The sequence below is a fragment of the Sus scrofa genome, unplaced genomic scaffold, assembly GCF_000003025.6.
Source record: "Sus scrofa isolate TJ Tabasco breed Duroc unplaced genomic scaffold, Sscrofa11.1 Contig1914, whole genome shotgun sequence".
In the NCBI taxonomy this organism is placed as follows: Eukaryota; Metazoa; Chordata; class Mammalia; order Artiodactyla; family Suidae; genus Sus; species Sus scrofa.
This window is the reverse complement of record NW_018084979.1, coordinates 1982691-2001765: the sequence shown is the minus strand read 5'-3', so window position 1 is coordinate 2001765 and position 19075 is coordinate 1982691. Positions and strand designations below refer to the sequence as shown.

The following is a 19075-nucleotide window of genomic DNA, read 5'->3' as shown; positions in this document are numbered from 1 at the left end:
GAGCCAGTCTCCTTACCTTTGTATTCCTTTTTGGTTTTGCTTTTTTTGCTTTTTAGGGCCGCACCCTCGGCATATGGAGGTTCCCAGGATAGGGGTCAAATCGGAGCTGTAGCTGCCAGCCTACACCACAGCCAAAGCAATGCCAGATCCTTAAGCCAGTGAGCGAGGCCAGGGATCGAACCCTCATCCTCATGGATACTAGTAGGGTTTGTTAACTGCTAAGCCATGACTGGAACTCCTGTACTTGGCTATTTGAATGTCTTCTTTGGAAAAATGTCTATTCAGATCCTTTGTCCATTTTTCAATTGGATTTTTTTTTTTTTTTTTTTTTGGTCTTCTTAGGGCCGCACCCACAGCATACGGAAGTTTCCAGGCTAGGGGTCAAATTGGAGCCACAGCCACACAGGATCCGAGCTGCGTCCAGTACCCAGACCACAGCTCACAGCCATGCTGGATCCTTAACCCACTGAAGCCAGGGAATTGAACCTGTGTACTCATGGATACTAGTCGGGTTTGTCACCCCTGAGCCATGTTGGGAACTCCTTTTAATTTTTTCTGGTTTTGCTATTGGGTTGTAGGAGTTCCTTATATATTTTGGATATTATTATTATTATTATTTTGTCTTTTTCAGGGCCGCACCTGAGGCATATGGAGGTTCGCAGGCCATGGGTCTAATAGGAGCTATAGCTGCTGGCCTATACCACAAGCCACAGCGATGTGGGATCCGAGCCACGTCTGTGACCTACAGCACAGCTCAGGGCAATTCCTGATCCTTAACCCACCGAGCAAGGCCAGAGATTGAACCCGAAACCTCATGGTTCCTAGTGGGGTTTGTTAACCAAGGAGCCATGACGGGAATTCTGATATTAATCAAATAAACGTTTGCAAATACTTTCTTCCGTTTTGTAGGCTGCCTTTTCATTCTGTTGACTATTTCTTTTGCTGTGCCAAAGTTATTTGTAGTCTCACTTTTTTTTCTTCCCACCATACGTGTGGGGTGGAAGTTCCTAGGCCAGGAATCAAACCTGAGCCACAGCAGTGACAACGTGGAATGCCTAAATGCTAGGTTACCAGAGAACTCCTGCAATCCCACTTGATTTATGGTTTTGTTTCTTGGACTTTTCGTGTCACAACCAAAAAAAAAAAAAGAAAGAAAGAAAGAAAAAAAAATCCTTGCTAAGAACAAAGTCAAGGAGCTTCTTGGTGCTTCCAGGTGCTTTATGGTTTCAGGTCTTCCACTTACAGCCTTAATCCATTTGCAGGTCATTTTTGTGGGTGGTATCTATAAGACGGGGGTGCAGTTTCAGTCTGTTACATGGGAATACACAGTTCTCTCAGAATTTAAAGGCCTTGATTCGCTTCGTTCCAGCTTACAGTGATGTGGACGATCTTCTGTTACAGTCCTTTGGGCCCTACTTCCCCCTCGTCTCTCTCTTTAGATGGAGGGCCACTTCTGCAGCATGTGGAAGTTTCCAGGCCAGGAAGCGATGGCGCTGCAGCAACAACGCTGGATCCTTAAGCTACAGGACTACAAGAGAACTCCCCTGTGTGTTTTAAGTTCCGCATGTTTGTGCTTTTCGTTTCTATTTTTATTGGTTCCTATTTTTACTGCTCAATCAGAAAATGCAGCCTGGAAAGACCTCTTAGTCAGGCTTATTAATCATATTAACAGGACCACCGCTCACAGCTGTGCAAGTTATGTGCTGCCCAACCCTGAAGAAATCATTTCTTTTATAGTCATCATAGATTTGAAGAGTTATCACAATAATTTCCTGGCACATAGCTATGATGTATCCTAAGAATGAGATACTTGAAAAAATGCACAGATTTGTAATATGGGTTAGTGGAGTGCTTTTATTAAGATCTACAACGTTTTTTCTCTTCAAAATATATCATGCCTGGCCTGAGAGGGGCAAGTCTCCATTGTTACTCTTGCGTTTCTCTTAATTTAGCTCAGATTCTACCTGTCATGTATTTTGGGGTTCTGTCATTCTACTATTAAAAAATAAAAATTCAGTAACACAGCACAGTAAACCAACTACACTTTAATAAAAATTTTTTAAAAATTGAACAATTTAAAATATGAAAATGAATTTAAAATAACTGCCTTTATATAAAACGGCAATTGTGAAAGGAACAGAATAACCACCTCTGAAGAACAAAGCGTGCGTACATGAAAACTCCGTACTGCAAGTCAGTGGGGAAAGGAGAAGCCAGGCTTTAAGTTGCAACACATAAGAAAAAACATGAAACTGGATTCCTACTTGACAATGCACACAACTTAATCTTTTTTTTTTTTTTTTTTTTTTGGTCTCTTCGTCCTTTTTTAGAGTCGCACCCATGGCATATGGAGGTTCCCAGACTAGGGGTCTAATTGGAGCCACAGCAACACCAGATCTGAGCTGAGTCTGCCACCTACACCACAGCTCACAGCAATGCTGGATCCTTAACCCACAGAGTGAGGGCAGGGGTTGAACCCGAAACCTCATGGTTCCTAGTCAGATTTGTTTCCACTGTGCCGGGATGGGAACTCCACACAACTTAATCTTGTTGCTTAATCCAGGCAGATTAAGGATTATAAAACTTTAAGACAATAGAAAAAATATCTTCATGGCCCAGGCACTGAAGAATTTCTTAAAGAAGACAGAAAAGGTACAAACCATATTAATAAAAAAACCTGATAAATTAGGATGTGTTAAAATTAAGAATCTCTGCTATTCATCAAAAAAGAACAGCAAGAGAATGAAAAGATATACCATCAAACAGAAGAAGTTATCTGCCACATATATCAGTATCCAGAATATATGATCTACAAATGATTAAGGAAAAAATCCACTGAAACTGAACAAAAGATCTGAAGAGGCACTTCAAAGAATAAAAGCCAATAAAAATATGAAAAGATGTGATAATCATCAGTAATCACAGAAGTATAAAAAGAAAACCACAATGAAATATTTTTGTATCCACCAAATAGGCAAGAATTAAAAAAATCAGGCAAAATCAAATTCTGATGAGGAGGTGACATGAACTGAGCCTTATACTCTCCTGGTAGGAATATAAATTAGCACAACTGCCTGGGAAACAAGTGGCTTCCCTAACACACGAGGATGTACCTGCCCTGTGAAGAGTAAGTCTGCTACTGGATATATATCCTTCAGAAACTCTCACACGACCACACCAGGACACACACAGGACAATGCACAGCAGTGTCTGTGGTACCAACAGCTATAAGCAATCCAAATGTCTGCGAATCAGATAACGGATAAATAAATCATGGAAGAGTCATATAATGGGGTACTACATAATCATGAAAATGAGCACAGTAGTGAAAATGAATTACATCTAAATATATCAACACGGAATATAATTTGGGCAAAAGAAGGCAAGTAGGAGAAGGATTCTATTGATACGATTCCATTTATGTAGTGTTTAAAACCTTTACACTATACCGATGAGGGACAACTGAGAAAACAGTGGTCACCTTGGTAGGAACAAGGGAGGTCAGGGTGCAGAAAACGACACTGTGACTGATGTAAAGACTACTGATGAACAACTTTTTTTTTTTTTTTTTTTTTTTTGGTCTTTTTAGGGCTGCACCCTTGACACATGGAGGTTTCCAGGCTAGGGGCAGCCACTGGCCTACGCCACAGCCATGGCAACGTGGGATCTGAGCCGCATCTGCGACCTACACCACAGCTCATGGCAACGCCAGATTGTTAACCCACTGAGCAAGGGCAGGGACCGAACCTGCAACCTCATGGTTCCTAGTCGGATTCGTTAACCACTGTGCCACGACGGGAACTCCTGATGCACTTTTTGAATCAAATTTCCTATATATATTTATACAACAAACAAGTTGCATTCTTTCTGTACATAAGGCATTTAATAAAAATTGAAATTTAAATAACTGCTGAGATTTAGCTGATTAATAAAATTAAGCAGTTTTTAAAAATTTTAGGTTCCCCTAGCCTGGGAACCTCCATATGCCGTGGGAGCGGCCCAAGAAATGGCAAAAAGACAAAAAAAAAAAATTAAAAAAAAAATTTAGGTAAAAGTGGAACAATGTACACTTTTATGATCAAATATTTCAAAGACAAATTATCCTACCCCTCAAAACCTAATGTTCTGGTGGTGGTCAAGATTCCTGGAATCAGGGAAATACGAGAAAATATTAGTTTAGTATTAAAAGGCTATCTGAAGTTAGGGCTTTAAGTTCTAATGTTAGTTCAGCTGCTATCTTGCTGGATGACTGAACAAACTACAAAATCCTAGAAAGCTTCAATCAGCTCATCTGTAAAACATAAATAAGAACAGTTATGTTACAGGGTTGCCATGGAAAAAGGCAACGAATGAAGCAGATAACGTAGAGTCATTTAGAATTTGAACCCTGGAGCATTCTACCTGGCCCCACCTAGCCCCAGCACTCACTCACTGTCTGAGTCTAGGCAACATGACCTCCAGGGATAAAGAAACCTGATGTGTAGAGATCTTGGAACATGCCTGGCACACAATAAGTGACATGTGGTGGGATTCTTGTTGTTGCCGTTATTATGATTCTCTCCCAAAGGTCTAGTTTCTGTCCATTTTTCTGTAAAATGGATCCATGCTAGGCTTTAATTCATGTAACTCGTTCTTGGAGTTTCCTTTGTGGTGCAGCTAGGAACCATGAGGCTGTGGGTTCCATCCCTGGCCTCGCTCAATGGGTTAAGGATCCAGGGTTGCCATGAGCTGTGGTGTAGGTCGCAGACACGGCTTGGATCTGGCATTGCTGTGGCTGTGGTGCAGGCCAGCAGCAAGAGCTCCGATTAGACCCCTAGCCAGGGAACCTCCATACGCTGCAGGTGCGGCCCTAAAAAAAGACAAAGACCAAAAAACAAAAAACAAAACCTTGGCTTTTCAGTGACTTTTCTAAAATAGCATAAGGAACCGTTGGTATAATTAGAACTAAACTCTGGAGTTCCTGCTGTGGCACAACGGGATTGGCAGTGTCTCTACAGCCGCACGGCGCAGGTTCAATCCCTAGCCCAAAACGGGAGATCCAGCATTGCTGCAGTTGCACCATAGGTCGCAACTGTGGCCTGGATCTGATCCCTGGCCTGGGACATCCATATGCCGTGGGGCAGGCAAAAAAGAAAAAAGGAAAATTCTAATATTCTCAATTCATAATCTACTTTTCTGCCAAAACAAAAGTCTGGCAATAAATTAAAAATTCTACCTTAAAAGCAGTATAGCAACACTAAAGCTCTATTTTCTCCCACTTCTCTTACCATTTTTGAAATCTAACAATATACTTTTTTCCCCTTGTCTTCTTAGTGTCGCACCTGCGACATATGGAAATTCCCAGGCTTGAGGTCGAATTGGAGCTGCAGCTGCCCACCTACACCACAGCCACAGCAACATCAGATCTGAGCATCTGTGACCTACACTACCGCTCATGGTAATGCTGGATTCTTAAGCCACTGAGCGAGGCCAGGGTTTGCACCTGCATTCTCATGTATACTGGTTAGGTTCGTTACCACTGAACTACAATAGGAACTCCTTATACATATACTTTTATTCTCAATATTTTAAATATGTATAGTAAAGAAGGGTTTGATGGAGTTCTCTTGTAATGCAGTGGGCTAATGATCTGGCATTGTCACTGCAGCAGCCCAGGTTCAATCCCTGAACCAGGAACTTACAAATGAGCCCCCCCACCACCAAAAAAAAGAAAGAAAAATGTTTGTCTTAGATTTCATTTGCTGTATCCTATTTGTATTAGTTTACCAGATCCATTACTCAAATCTGAATGCAGATGCTGGACTGTAAATAATAGTCAGGATTCAAGTATTTTTTGATTTTCTCTTTGATGCCTTCAGTGATCCAAGAGTTGTTTAGTAGCATATTATTTAGCCTCCATGTGTTTGTGTTTTTTGCAGTTTTTTCTTGTAGCTGATTCCTAGTCTCATACTGCTGTGGTCAGAAAAGACACATGATAGGATTTGAAATTTTTTTTTTTGTCTTTTTGCCATTTTCTTGGGCCATTCTTGCGGCATATGGAGGTTCCCAGGCTAGGGGTCTAATCCGGAGCCATAGCCACCAGCCTACGCCAGAGCCACAGCAACGCGGGATCCGAGCCGCGTCTGTGACCTACACCACAGCTCACGGCAACGCCAGATCCTTAACCCACTGAGCGAGGCCAGGGATCGAACCCGCAACCTCTTGGTTCCTAGTCAGATTCGTTAACCACTGAGCCATGATGGGAACTCCAGGATTTGAATTTTCTTAAATTTGCCAAGGATTGTTTTGTGGCCTTCCATGTGACCTATCCTGATGACTGTTCCATGTGCACTTGAAAAGAATGTGTATTCTGCTGCTTTTGGATGGAGTGCTCTGAAGAATCAATGTTGCTAAAAATGTCCAGACTGCCCAAGGCAATCTACAGATTCAATGAAATCCCTATATGAAATACCAATGGCATTTTTCTTTTCTTCTGTCGTTTTTATGGAGGTTCCCAGGCCAGGGTCAAATAGGACTTGTAGCTGCGCCTATGCCACAGCCACAGCCACATGGGATCTGAGCCATGTCTGTGACCTATACCATAGCTCACAGCAATGCTGGATCCACTTAACCCACAAAGCAAGGCCAGGGATCGAACTCGGGTCCTCATGGATGCAAGTCAGATTTGTTTCCACTTAAGCCATGACGGGAACTCCCCAATGGCATTTTTCAAAGAATTAGAACAAATAATTTTAAAATTTATAGGGAAACACAAAAAACCCCAAATAGCCAAAACAATCTTGAGGAAGAAGAACAGCTGGAGGAATCACATCCCCTATACAGCTGTGGTCATAAAAACAGCAAAATAGTGGGGGCGGCCCTAGAAAAGGCAAAAAACACCACCACCAACAACAAAAAAACCCAAAACAAAACAAAAACAAAAACAAAACCCAGCAAAATAGACTCACAGAAAAATGGAACAAGATAAGAGTGCCCAGGAGTTCCCCTTGTGGCTCAACAGAAACGAATCTGACTAGCATCCATGAAGAAAGACGAGGGTTCAATCCCTGGCCTCACTCAGTGGGTTAAGGATCTGGTGTTGCTGTGAGCTGTGACGTAGGCTGCAGACATGGCTCAGACCTGGCGTTGCTGTGGCAGTAGCGTAGGCTGGTGGCTTCAGCTCTGGTTCAACCCCTAGCCTAGGAACCTCCATGTGCCTCGGGTGTTGTGGCTCTGGCATAGGCTGGCGGTTACAGCTAAAAAGACCAAAAAAAAAAAGATAGCAAAGAAATAAACCCACACACCTATGGCCAATTAATGTTCAACAAAGGGGGCAAGAACGTACACTAGAGGAATTTCCCTTGCGGTGCAGTGGGTTGAGGATCCAGCATCACTGCAGCAGCTTTGGTCATTGCTGTGGCTTGGGTTTGATCCCTGGCCTGCAAATTTCCACATGCTGTAGGCACAGCCAAAAAAAAAAAAAAAAAAAAAAAAGTACACAACAGAAAAAAGACAGTCTCTTCAATAAGTGGGGCTGAGGAAACTGGACTGCTACACGTAGAAGAATGACATTAGAGCGTTCTCTAACACCAAATACAAAAATAAAATAAAAATGGATTAAAGATCTAAATGTAAGACTGGATACTATAAAACTCCTGGAGAAAAATATAGGTATAACACTCATTGACATTAACCACAGCAATATTTTTTGGATCCATCTCCTAAAGGAAATAAAAGCAAAAATAAACAAATAGGACCTAATTAAACTTTAAAGTTTTTGCACAGCAAAGAAACCATCCAGAAAATGAAAAGACAACCTAATGAATGGGAGAAAACATTTGCAAATAATATGACTGATACGGAAAATTAGCATCTAATAAACAGCTCGTACAACCCAACATCAAACAACCTGATATAAAAATGAGCATAAGAGGAGTTCCCATCGTGGCTCAGTGGTTAATGAATCCAACTAGGAACCATGAGGCTGCAGGTTCAATCCCTGGCCTTGCTCAGTGGGTTAAGGATCCAGCGTTACTGTGAGCTGTGGTGTAGGTCGCAGACGAGGCTCGGATTTTGCGTTGTTGTGGCTCTGGCGTAGGCTGGCGGTTACAGCTCCGACTGGACCCCTAGCCTGGGAATCTCCATATACCGCGGGAGCAGCCCTAGAAAAGGCAAAAAAGACAAAAAAAAAGACAAAACAAAACAAAAAAGCATAAGAACTGAATAGACACTTTCGCAAAAGGAAACGCAGTGACCAACAGGCACATGAAAAGATGCTCAACATTGCTCATCATCAGAGAAATGCAAATCAAAACCTCAATGAGGTATCACCTCACACCTATCAGAATGGCTATCACCTAAAAGAACACAAAGAACAAATTTTGGTGAGGATGTGGAGAATGGGTAACCCTCCTACACTGTTGGTGGGACTGTAACTTGGTACAATGACTATGGAAAACAGTATGGAGGCTCCTCAGGAAACTAAATATAGAACTACCGTATGGAGTTCCCGTCGTGGCGCAGTGGTTAAGGAATCCGACTAGGAACCATGAGGTTGCGGGTTCGGTCCCTGCCCTTGCTCAGTGGGTTAACGATCCGGCGTTGCCATGAGCTGTGGTGTAGGTTGCAGACGCGGCTCAGATCCTGCGTTGCTGTGGCTCTGGCGTAGGCTGGTGGCTACAGCTCCGATTCGACCCCTAGCCTGGGAACCTCCATACGCTGCAGGAGCGGCCCAAGAAATAGCAAAAAGACCAAAAAAAAAAAAAAAAAAAAAAAAAAAGGAAAAGAACTACCGTATGACCCAGCAATCCCACTCCTGGGATATATCCAGACAAAACTATAATTCAAAAAGATACTACACCAGAAACTGACACAATATTTTAATTCAAAAAGAGACATGCAGTCTATGTTCACAGCAGCTAAGAAAAAGAGGCAACCTAAATGTCCATCGACAGGAATGGGTTAAGATGTGGTATATATGTTGGAATACTACTCAGCCATAAAAAAGAACAAAACAATGCTATTTGCAGCAACGTGGATGCAACTAGAGATTCTCATACCAAGTGAGGTCAGTCAGAAAGAGGAAGACAAATACCATATGGTATCACTTATGTGGACTCTAAAATATAGCACAAATGAACCTATCTACAAAACAGACTCACAGACATACAGAACAGATTTGTGGTTGCCAAGGGGGAGGGAGGAAGGACTAGGAGTTTGGTGCAAACTATTACATTTAGAATGGATAAGCAATGGGGTCCTACTGTGTAGCACAGGGAAGTATATCCAATGTCTTGGATAGACCATGATGGAATATAAGAACACACACGTATGACTGGGTCACTCTGTTGTACTGCAGAAAATGGCACAGTGTAAATCAACCATACTTAAAAAAAAAAAAAAAAAGGTGTCTGGGGGGGGAGAATGATGCTTGAATCTTACTGAAAAAATGCTTTACTGGGTCAGGAGGATCAACCAAAGGATGGGATTCCCCCTTGAGGGGCCTTGTTGGATATTTTAACTGAATGAAGACGACTTCTTTATCCAATTTATACAGAACCAAAGTAGAAGTGATAGCACAAAAGATTCTTTTTTCAAAAATACCCCCCCCACTGGAATTACAGCAGGAAACCAATTAAACAGTCTTTAGCAAGAATCAAATTCAGGAGTTCCTGAGGTCGAGCAGTGGGTTAGGAATCCAACTGCAGTGGCCTGAGTTGCTGTGGAGGCATGGGTTTGATCTCCTGCCAGAGGCATTGGGTTAAAGGATCCAGCATTGTTGTAGCTGCGGCTCAGATTCAATCCCTGGCCCTAGGGACTTCTACATGCTGTAGGCATGGCCATTAAAAAAAGAAAATAAAAATCAAATAAATTCAGTTAAGAGAAAAATCAATTACAGACATGGAATAAACTAGGCCTGTGTTGAAGATGAGTCCTGCATCTGGCCCAAGAGATTGAGTATTTATTCTGGAGAAGGGACCAAGAAGACCCCAGACAGCTGCAGGATTGGTAAATTTAGCTTCCATACCTCCAATATGACAGAATAGAGAACAGTGTTGCAGAAGTTTCCAGAAGACAGATGGTAGTGAAACCATAAAAGAAAAAGAAATCTGTCTAATAATGAGAATAGTCCACTATACAATGACATAGGACTGGAGTTCCTGCACATGGCATAGCAGGTTAAGGGTCTGGCATGGTTGGTACCTGTGGTGGAGGTCATAGCTGTGGCTTAGATTCAGTCCCTGGCTTGGGAACGTCCATTTGCCACGAGTGTGAACAAACAAACAAACAAAAAGACAAAGGACACAGGAAAGAGTGTGCTGCCATCCCTATTTTTGTTTAAAGTTGGCTAACTAGGAGTTCCCGATGTGACTCAGTGGTTAACAAATCCGACTAGGAACCATGAGGTTGCGGGTTCAATCACTGGCCTTGCTGAGTGGATTAAGGATCCAGCACTGCCGTGAGCTGTGGTGTAGGTTGCAGACGCAGCTCAGATCTAGCATGGGCTGTGGCTGTGGCGTAGGCCGGTGGCTATAGCTCTGATTAGACCCCTAGCCTGGGAACCTCCATATGCCACAGGTGTGGCCCTAGAAAGACCAAAAAAGACAAAAAAAAAAGCTGGCTAACTAGCTATCATAAACACATTTTGAAAAATCATTTATTTTATTACATGTTACACATTTCTTGTTTCTAATTCAATGGGTCCAATTTACTGTTTAAACTGATAGTGTCACAGTACGGTGACAAGTTTTTGCCAACAAGAAGATTATTATTACTTTTTCTTTTCAGGGCTGCACCCGTGGTACATGGAAGTTCCTGAGCTAGGAAATGCACATATTCCTTGCAATACTATCTCCTTACACCTTGCGTTTAAAAATGTACATTTTATTATTACGCAGGTATGGTGAGCCAAGATATCAGAAGACTGCCACTAAAAAGACCTACGGTTCCCAAGAGAAGGAGGCACACAGTGCCATGCAGGGCCGCATGAGAGCACCAGGATGGGTCAAGAAAGCACAAGGAGCAAGGGTTTGAAAGCATGGGAAAGAGTTCCCCTGGTTTCCACAGGAAATGCAAGTCCAGGCAGGATAGGCAGGCCGAGTCCTGGTTTATTTAAAGAATTTCAGCAGGCTCTGGGGTGTAACAATGGTTTCTAGATGTCTGGTAGACCCCCAGCTCTGGAATGCTGAGGACAGAGAACTACTGCCTCCTGGCGCCGAAGAGCCAGGAAGAGGAGATGGTTCAGAGTAGGGGCTTGGCGTTGGCTCGTCTGCACCCGAACAGTGCACTCACAGGGCAGCAGTTCAGTTTCCAGAAATCAGCCAGCCCTGGGGAGTAGTCTCTCCCAGGTTAGCAAGGCCTCAGATGCCAGGGCATTAAGAACACAGAAAGTAAGAAAATACAGCTAATACTAATACTTCTAACTGTATTCTTCTTAATGGCACTGACATGACATTATGTGTTTACTGCTGCTCCTCCACTATGATGTCAATTCCAGAAAAACAGGAACTCCATTTTATTTCAATGTCGTACCCACAACGCTTAGAACAGTGCCTGGCTTACAACAGGTATTTAATCATAAGTGAGTGTTACATGAAAACCTGAATAAAAACTTGCACAAAAACGTGACTTAACGGAAGTTTGCAAGGGGAGGTGGGGTATAAAGACCTACTTCTCTTTTTTTTTTTTTTTTGTCTTTTTGTCTGTTGTTGTTGTTGTTGCTGTTGTTGCTATTTCTTGGGCCGCTCCCGCGGCACATGGAGGTTCCCAGGCTAGGGGTTGAATCGCAGCTGTAGCCACCAGCCTACGCCAGAGCCACAGCAACGCGGGATCCGAGCTGCGTCTGCCACCTACACCACAGCTCACGGCAACGCCGGATCGTTAACCCACTGAGCAAGGGCAGGGACCGAACCCGCGACCTCATGGTTCCTAGTCGGATTCGTTAACCACTGCGCCACGACGGGAACTCCGAGACCTACTTCTCTTTAAGTGCTTGAAACAGTCCCTCAGACTTCAAAACTATTTCCTGGCGTCTTCCTAGCTACTACAAAGAAAGGCCTCAGGTGGATCCCCATCTCAATTAGGGAAATTTAACTAATTACAGTAAGGTGCCACAACGAAGTAGAAAGAGCATGTACTCTGGAGTCGGATTAAGATTTACATCTTTGCTCCATTCTGTACTAACTAGAAAGCTTGACTACATGGCCTTCTCAGAGTCTATCTCCTCCCTGGAAAATCAAGATGGTATTACTCCCTACGAGAGCATGAAGATGAAAAGACATCTGTCAGACGAGCTAGTGTGAAACGCCTACTGTGTAATAACCACATGGGAAGCACATGCTCTAGTATCTAATGACAAGGAATTCCTATTTAGCCAACACACCTAGGACACTGCTTACTGCAAGTGGTCTATTATCTGAACTGTGGGGAACATGTTTTCATTTAGAGTTAATTAATGCCAGAATCAGTGCTAACTACACCCATCATAAAAATGACTGCCCAAGTAATCTATCACTTATTAGCAAGGGGAATTTGGGCAGGTTACTTTATCTCCTTGGCCTTTCTTTCCCAAATGACAGAACTAACCTCGTGAAGTTGTCCGACAATGTGCTATCTGGAGATGGGACATTCAGGAATTAAGCAGGTTTAGATGAGGTCATCAGGGTAGGTCATGATGGTGGGATTAGTGCCATTATAAGAAGAGACATCCAAGAGCAGGCACATAGGATCAAACACCCACTCCCCCCTCTGCTGTGAAGACACAGTGAGATGGCAGCCCTCCGCAAGCCCCAAAGAGAGCGCTCACCAGAACCTGACCAAGCTGGTACCTTGATCCTGGACGGCTCCCAGCCTCTTGAATGGTGTGAAATATATGTTGTTAAAGCCACCCATGGCCACCTACCATATTTTATTATAGCAGCTTGAGCAAACTAATACAATGAGCTAACACAGTTACCAACATATGCTAAACGTGAAAACATTAGTGATTATCAGAAGTACTCTACTACAATTAAGTCCTTCAAGAGAGACCTACCATTCTATATATGTATATATGTATGTGTACGTATGTGTATACATACATACACACATTTTTGGCCACCCCACGGCATATGGAGCTCCTAGGCCAGCAAACGAAGGTCATAGCTGTGGCCTAAGCCACAGCTGTGGCCACACCATATCCCTAACCCACTGTGCCGGGCATCAAACCTATGTTTCAGCAGCTCCCAAGATGCAGCCATTCCCATTGCACCACAGTGGGAGCTCCCTACCATTCAATTCTTAAGCTTTATTTATTTTCTGTGAGGGTAAAATTAAAAACAAAAAACATCACCCACTCCACTAAAACCAAGCAAACAAAAAACTAATATGCAGGGAGTTCCCTGGTGGTGCAGTAAGTTAAGGATCCAGCGTTGTCACTGCAGTGGCTCAGGTTGCTGCTGTGGCGTGGATTCATTCCCTGGCCTGGGAACTGCCACATGCTGTGGGTGTGGCCAGTAAAACCCCACTAATACTCAACAGGACACACACTAAATACAACTAGGTCCTGACCATGTGCCCAGGGACTATACTCAGCTCTCTTAAGGTCCCTCCCTCATGTATTATTCAATTCTCACTACAGCCCTGGAGGTACTGGTTTTGTTCCTACTTTACAAACAGGGAAACTACGATACAGGGAGGCGTCTTGTCTGTCCCACAGCTGGGCTAGGCCGGAGCCCAGAGCTGAGCCCATGAAGTCTTGCTCCCTGTGTTCCTAACCATTACTCTATACTCCCTCTTCCTGTGAGCACTCTACTCCAAGATTCAAAAAGAATGCTAATAACTTTAGATAGGTTACACTTGGTATCCTGGCATATCTTAATAAAGTCTAGTATTTCTGAGTAGGTAAACACAACTTTAAAAACAGGAGCCATGACCTGCTTCTTAATGACTCAGATTTAATAAAATAAGACCCAGCAAGATTACCTGCACATAACCAAATCAAAGCTAAAAATGACTTTGTAAAACCAAGAAGACTAATAGTTTTAAAATTCCTGCTGTTTTCAACACAATTATAGAAACACAATATTACAAAGTTCTTTAAAGACTGACCTAAAAGACATTTATGAACAGAAAATGTCTCAGGAATAGTACACAGAAATTGAGAAGTACAAAAACAATGGAGAAATGTCTTACTAGAATTTAACATTTAGTATCATTTATTTATATGTAAATTAATATAATATATAACATAATTTATATTATATAAAATATATTAAAATATATAACATTTATTAAAAAGATAAAATGAACTTGTTAGTGAAAATAACAAGTTTACAAATACGCCGTCAACTCAGATTTACTTATATGTCTTTACTAAATGTACATGATTTAATGTGTAATAAGCCAGGATACTGCAAACATTTTGAAATTGACAGTGTTTTAACACCTGTGGTCAAGCACTGCTATTCAGTCCACAGTTTTTAGTAGTGGCAGTACAAAGAGATTACATATTGTCATTGTTGATGACAGAAATGTTCCTTAATATAAATCTTAGCTCCTAAGGCCATGTGCTAAACCCCAAAGTTTAAAATCACAATATAAAAACTGTTCCCAGGAGTGTCCATTGTGGCTCAAAGGAAACGAATCTGACTAGTATCCATGAGGACGCAGGTTCGATCCCTGGCCCCGCCCAGTGGGTTAAGGATCTGCAGTTGCCATGAGCTATGGTGTGGGCTGGGATCCTGTGTTGCTGTGGCTGTGGTGTAGGCCAGCGGCTATAGTTCCGATTGGACCCCTAGCCTGGGAACCTCCATATGCCCTGGGGGAGGCCTAAAAAAAGAAGACAAAAACAAAAACACTGTTCCCAATGCCAGTGTGATGCAACTGTGACTGGTGCTGAGGAAGAAAAAAAATTCTAAGAACCAACTATTCCAAAGGCAAAAGATGCCAGATATACTTCACTCTGCTATTACTTTTCCATGGAAAAGGAACTCAGCAAAGAAAAATTTGAAAGAAATAGTTATAGAATGCTTCTAATTTATAAGAAATGAACACATGATTTAAAAGTGTCCTATAGGAGTTCCCATCGTGGCTCAGTGGAAATGAATCCAACTAGGAACTATGAGGTTGCAGGTTCAATCCCTGGCCTTGCTCAGTGGATTAAGGATCCGGCGTTGCTGTGAGCTGTGGTGCAGATCACAGACACGGCTCAGATCCCGCGCTGCTGTGGCGTAGGCTGTTGGCTATAGCTCCAATTAGACCCCTAGCCTGCGAACCTCCATATGCCACAGAAGCAGCCCTAGAAAAGGCAAAAAGGCAAACACACACACACACAAAAAGATGTCCTATAAATGGAAAACATTATACTTATCAAACTACTTAACTGAGACAGATGTGTCTTTAGCATCAATCTTTTGTGGATGGTTCATACTTGAACTATACCACAAACAAAGCTTAGAGTCTTACTTATGTGCCGCAATTAATTGTGACGCAAATGGGCACAATAACCCCATCCGGCTGACAGACAACTTCCATGTACTAAACTGATAATGATGTGACAAATACAAGTTTGTAATAATAATAAAAAAGAACTGTGGCAATTAAAAATTATAACCAAAAATGAAAAAAGCAACCCAAAAATTTAAAAACAATTTCAAGACAACACTACAATAAAATTCCTAGAAAACTGCTAGAATTCCAGTTATCTACTGGTACAAATGAATAGAGAAAGATTTAACATCATCAGATGAACTAAATTCTGCAAATTTTTTATATGTTAATTTTAGTTTTGAATACCAAACTTTAGGAACTCCTAACTTGTTAGTATCGAGTCCTTAGATATACGAAGAAATGAAACTTAAGGAAATGCATACAATCTCATCTTCAGAACAAAGGACTGTAATTTTCTGATCTTTCCAGGGTCACCCTGAGAACCCCTGAGGGCCCAACATGCCCTAGAACCACTTGTTTAAATAACATTTTCATTGTAAGATAAAGTCTATCTCCCTCCCTATTTCTCTGTCACACACACACACAGCTTTAAAATTATGATAAAAATGAGAGCTCCCATCGTGGTGCAGCAGAAACAAATCTGACTAGGAACCATGAGGTTGTGGGTTTGCATGGTTCGATCCCTGGCCTCGCTCAATGAATTAAGGATCTGGCGTTGCCATGAGCTGTGGTGTAGTTCGCAGATGCGGCTCAGATCCTGCGCTGTTGTGGCTGTGGTGCAGGCTAGCAGCTGTAGCCCCGATTGGACCCCCAGCCTGGGAATCTCCATATGCCATGGGTGCAGCCCTAAAAAGCAATTAAAAAAATAAAAAGGAAAATAACCATTAGAAATACATCAGGAATGTACATAGGGCATTACACTTAAAATATCTTACATATACTTGCTTTGCAGTTTACAAAGTTCTTTTATATGTATTATTTCATTAATATATCCATCATGGTAAGATTAAATCTCCATTTACGTATTTTTAACGGACAGAGAGTTGACATAACACATTAGATTAGTTTCGGCTGTAAAGCACAGTGATCTGACAATGAAATATATCACGAAATGATCACCACGACAAGTCCAATAACCTGTTACCATGCCGAATTATCACAGTGTTACTGACTACATCCCCATGACCTGCTTACTTTATAACTGCACATTTGTATCTCTCAATCCCCTTTACCTATTTCACTCAACCCCCTTTGGCAACCAACAGTTTTGTTCTCTTTGTAAGTTTGTTTGTATTTTATTTTGTCTATTTGTTTTTTAGATTCCACATACCAGTGAAATCATGTAGTACTTGTCTTTCTGACTTATTCCTCTTAGTGAACTTATTCCCATTTTTAAAGATGAGAAACTCAAGGTGCAGAAAGTTACGTGACTTGCTCAAGGTCAAGTTAGACATTCAGCCAAGTGGCAGTATTCTTATTTCATGGTTTCTGTACCTCCAACTACCATGAGCTGAAATACGTAAAAATGCTTTGCAAAACTAAAAAGCACCAGAAGGCTCTTACTATGAAGACCATTCATCATTCACTGATGTACCAATGCAATACCTATGACCAGGCCCTCCCTACCTGAGCAACTGAATCACCCCCACAGGGCAGTCACCAGGACGTTGATTTTAACACGCTCCAGGGTTGAGAACTTCTGGTCTACATCAGTTAATACAAATGGCAACATACACTACCTATATGCCTTCAACTACGGTATTCTCCTTTTACATGAACTAATCATCACTCCTCAGTCATATTATGGTAGTTTAATAAAGCCAAAGTGCTGACTTTAAATACTCAGTATTAGCTCTAAGAAAGATGCATCACTTTGCCTAAGACTAATTACATGAAGACATGTTGTCTTTTTTACCATTCTAGCCAATATTTAGAATACTCAACTTAAAAGTACACCCTTCAGTTTAGGCTATCTAGAACATTTAAAAATCCTATCTTCAACTGAAAGGAAAAAATCCAACACTACTACAATACCACATGTAAACAATATTAAACTTAAACTGCATGCATTTGAGGAAGAGCAAGTTTTACTGTACTAAACACAACAAATACAGACAATAGTAGAGGTAAATGAGGGACAAATTAGATGCAATTAACACTGAAAATCACTGAAAAAATACTGGACACTGGACCAATCTTACCTTTTGTAGACTTGTTGGATTCAACTGAGTTTTGTCAATTATTTTTATTGCAACCTAGAAAAAGATAAATTAATAAATACTTATGGATTTTAAGAATTTGGGAGATCCCATTGTGGCTCAGTGGAAATGAATCTGACTAGTATCCACAAGGACACAGGTTCAATCCCTGGCCTTGCTCAGTGGGTTAAGGATCAGGCATTGCCTTGAGCTGTGAGCTGTGGTGTAGGTCGCAGACGCAGCTACGATCCCACGTTGCCATGGCTGTGGCTGGCAACTATAGCTCTGATGCGACCCCTAGCTTGGGAACCTCCATATACCGCAAATGTAGCCCTAAAAAGACCAAAAAAAAAAAAAAGAAAATAATTTGATAATTATAGACTAACTGGTAATACTTTATAAATGACCAGACATGTAGCATTGTTGAAAAGCAAGCAAGTAAACAAACCCTGAAACTTAAAATTCAACTAGTTACAATAATACTTGACATTTTATAAATATTTTATAATTGATAAGAGAAGCTTCATGCAAATAAGGTCTATCTTAAAAAAGAAAAATTTAAGTTTTACTAATATTTACTAAGTAGACTGCACCTACATCCTCACCTACTAAGTTTGTCTTTTTGGGGAGAGGGTGGAGAGGGCTGCACCCAAGACACGCAGAAGTTCCCAGGCCAGGGATCAAACCTGTGCCATAGCAGCAACAATGCTGGATCCCTAACAACTAGACCACCAGGGAACTCCACTTTTTCTTGCTTAAAAGTGAACTATGGATATCCAGAACTAGAAACCATGACCATCATGAAGGGGGCTGGGGGTAATGACAGGGACAGAAGGGAACTGAAGTGAAGACAGAGCTTTGCCATGAAATGCGGAACATAACTAACCCAGCCTTGCACCTCACGTCCAGAACCACAAATGATCTGGCCCTCTACCGGTAAAACTGTGTTCCTACCGTGTGTCCTTCAGAACAGAGACCCAGTAAGCACACTGAAGAAAGGGACTGTGGTCAAAATCTGGGGAAAGCATTCAAAGATTTTTTTCAATGATTCTTTTGTTTTATTGTTTTTGTTTCATATATGATTTTTATTTTTTCCATTATATTTGATTTACAGTGTTCTGTCAATTTCTACTGTACAGCAAAGTGATCCAGTCAGACACACATATATGTTCTTTTCCTCACATTACCCTCCATCATGTTTCATTACAAGTGACTAGCCATAGTTCCCTGTGCTATACAGCAGGATTTTTTTTCAGTGATTCTCATACTTTTTGGACCCTTTTACATTAAAGAATATAAAGAATATAATGACCTCAAATATGGTTATATCTATCAATATTCACCACATTACAAATGAAAACTGAGAAAGTGTAAATATAAGCACTGAATTAAGTTTGCTTATGGAAACACAAAAGACCCGACTAGACGAGCAATATTCAAAAGACAAACGGAAATGGAGGACTCAGGCT

The 19075-nt window shown here is 41.6% G+C and overlaps 1 protein-coding gene across 14 annotated transcripts in view; it reads right to left on the bottom strand.

Annotated features, from left to right (window-relative positions):
• Positions 1 to 19075, bottom strand: part of MARK3 (microtubule affinity regulating kinase 3) — a 112503-nt gene that overhangs the window by 53293 nt on the left and 40135 nt on the right. For all 14 annotated transcript variants that reach the window (XR_002341112.1, XM_021081597.1, XM_021081591.1 and 11 more), the window contains exon 3: positions 17610 to 17663. Coding sequence is in view for 13 of the 14 variants with exons in the window: in XM_021081597.1 (XP_020937256.1) it covers positions 17610 to 17663 (54 nt within the window). In the remaining variant the exon portion in view is untranslated. The remainder of the gene's footprint in view (positions 1 to 17609; positions 17664 to 19075) is intronic.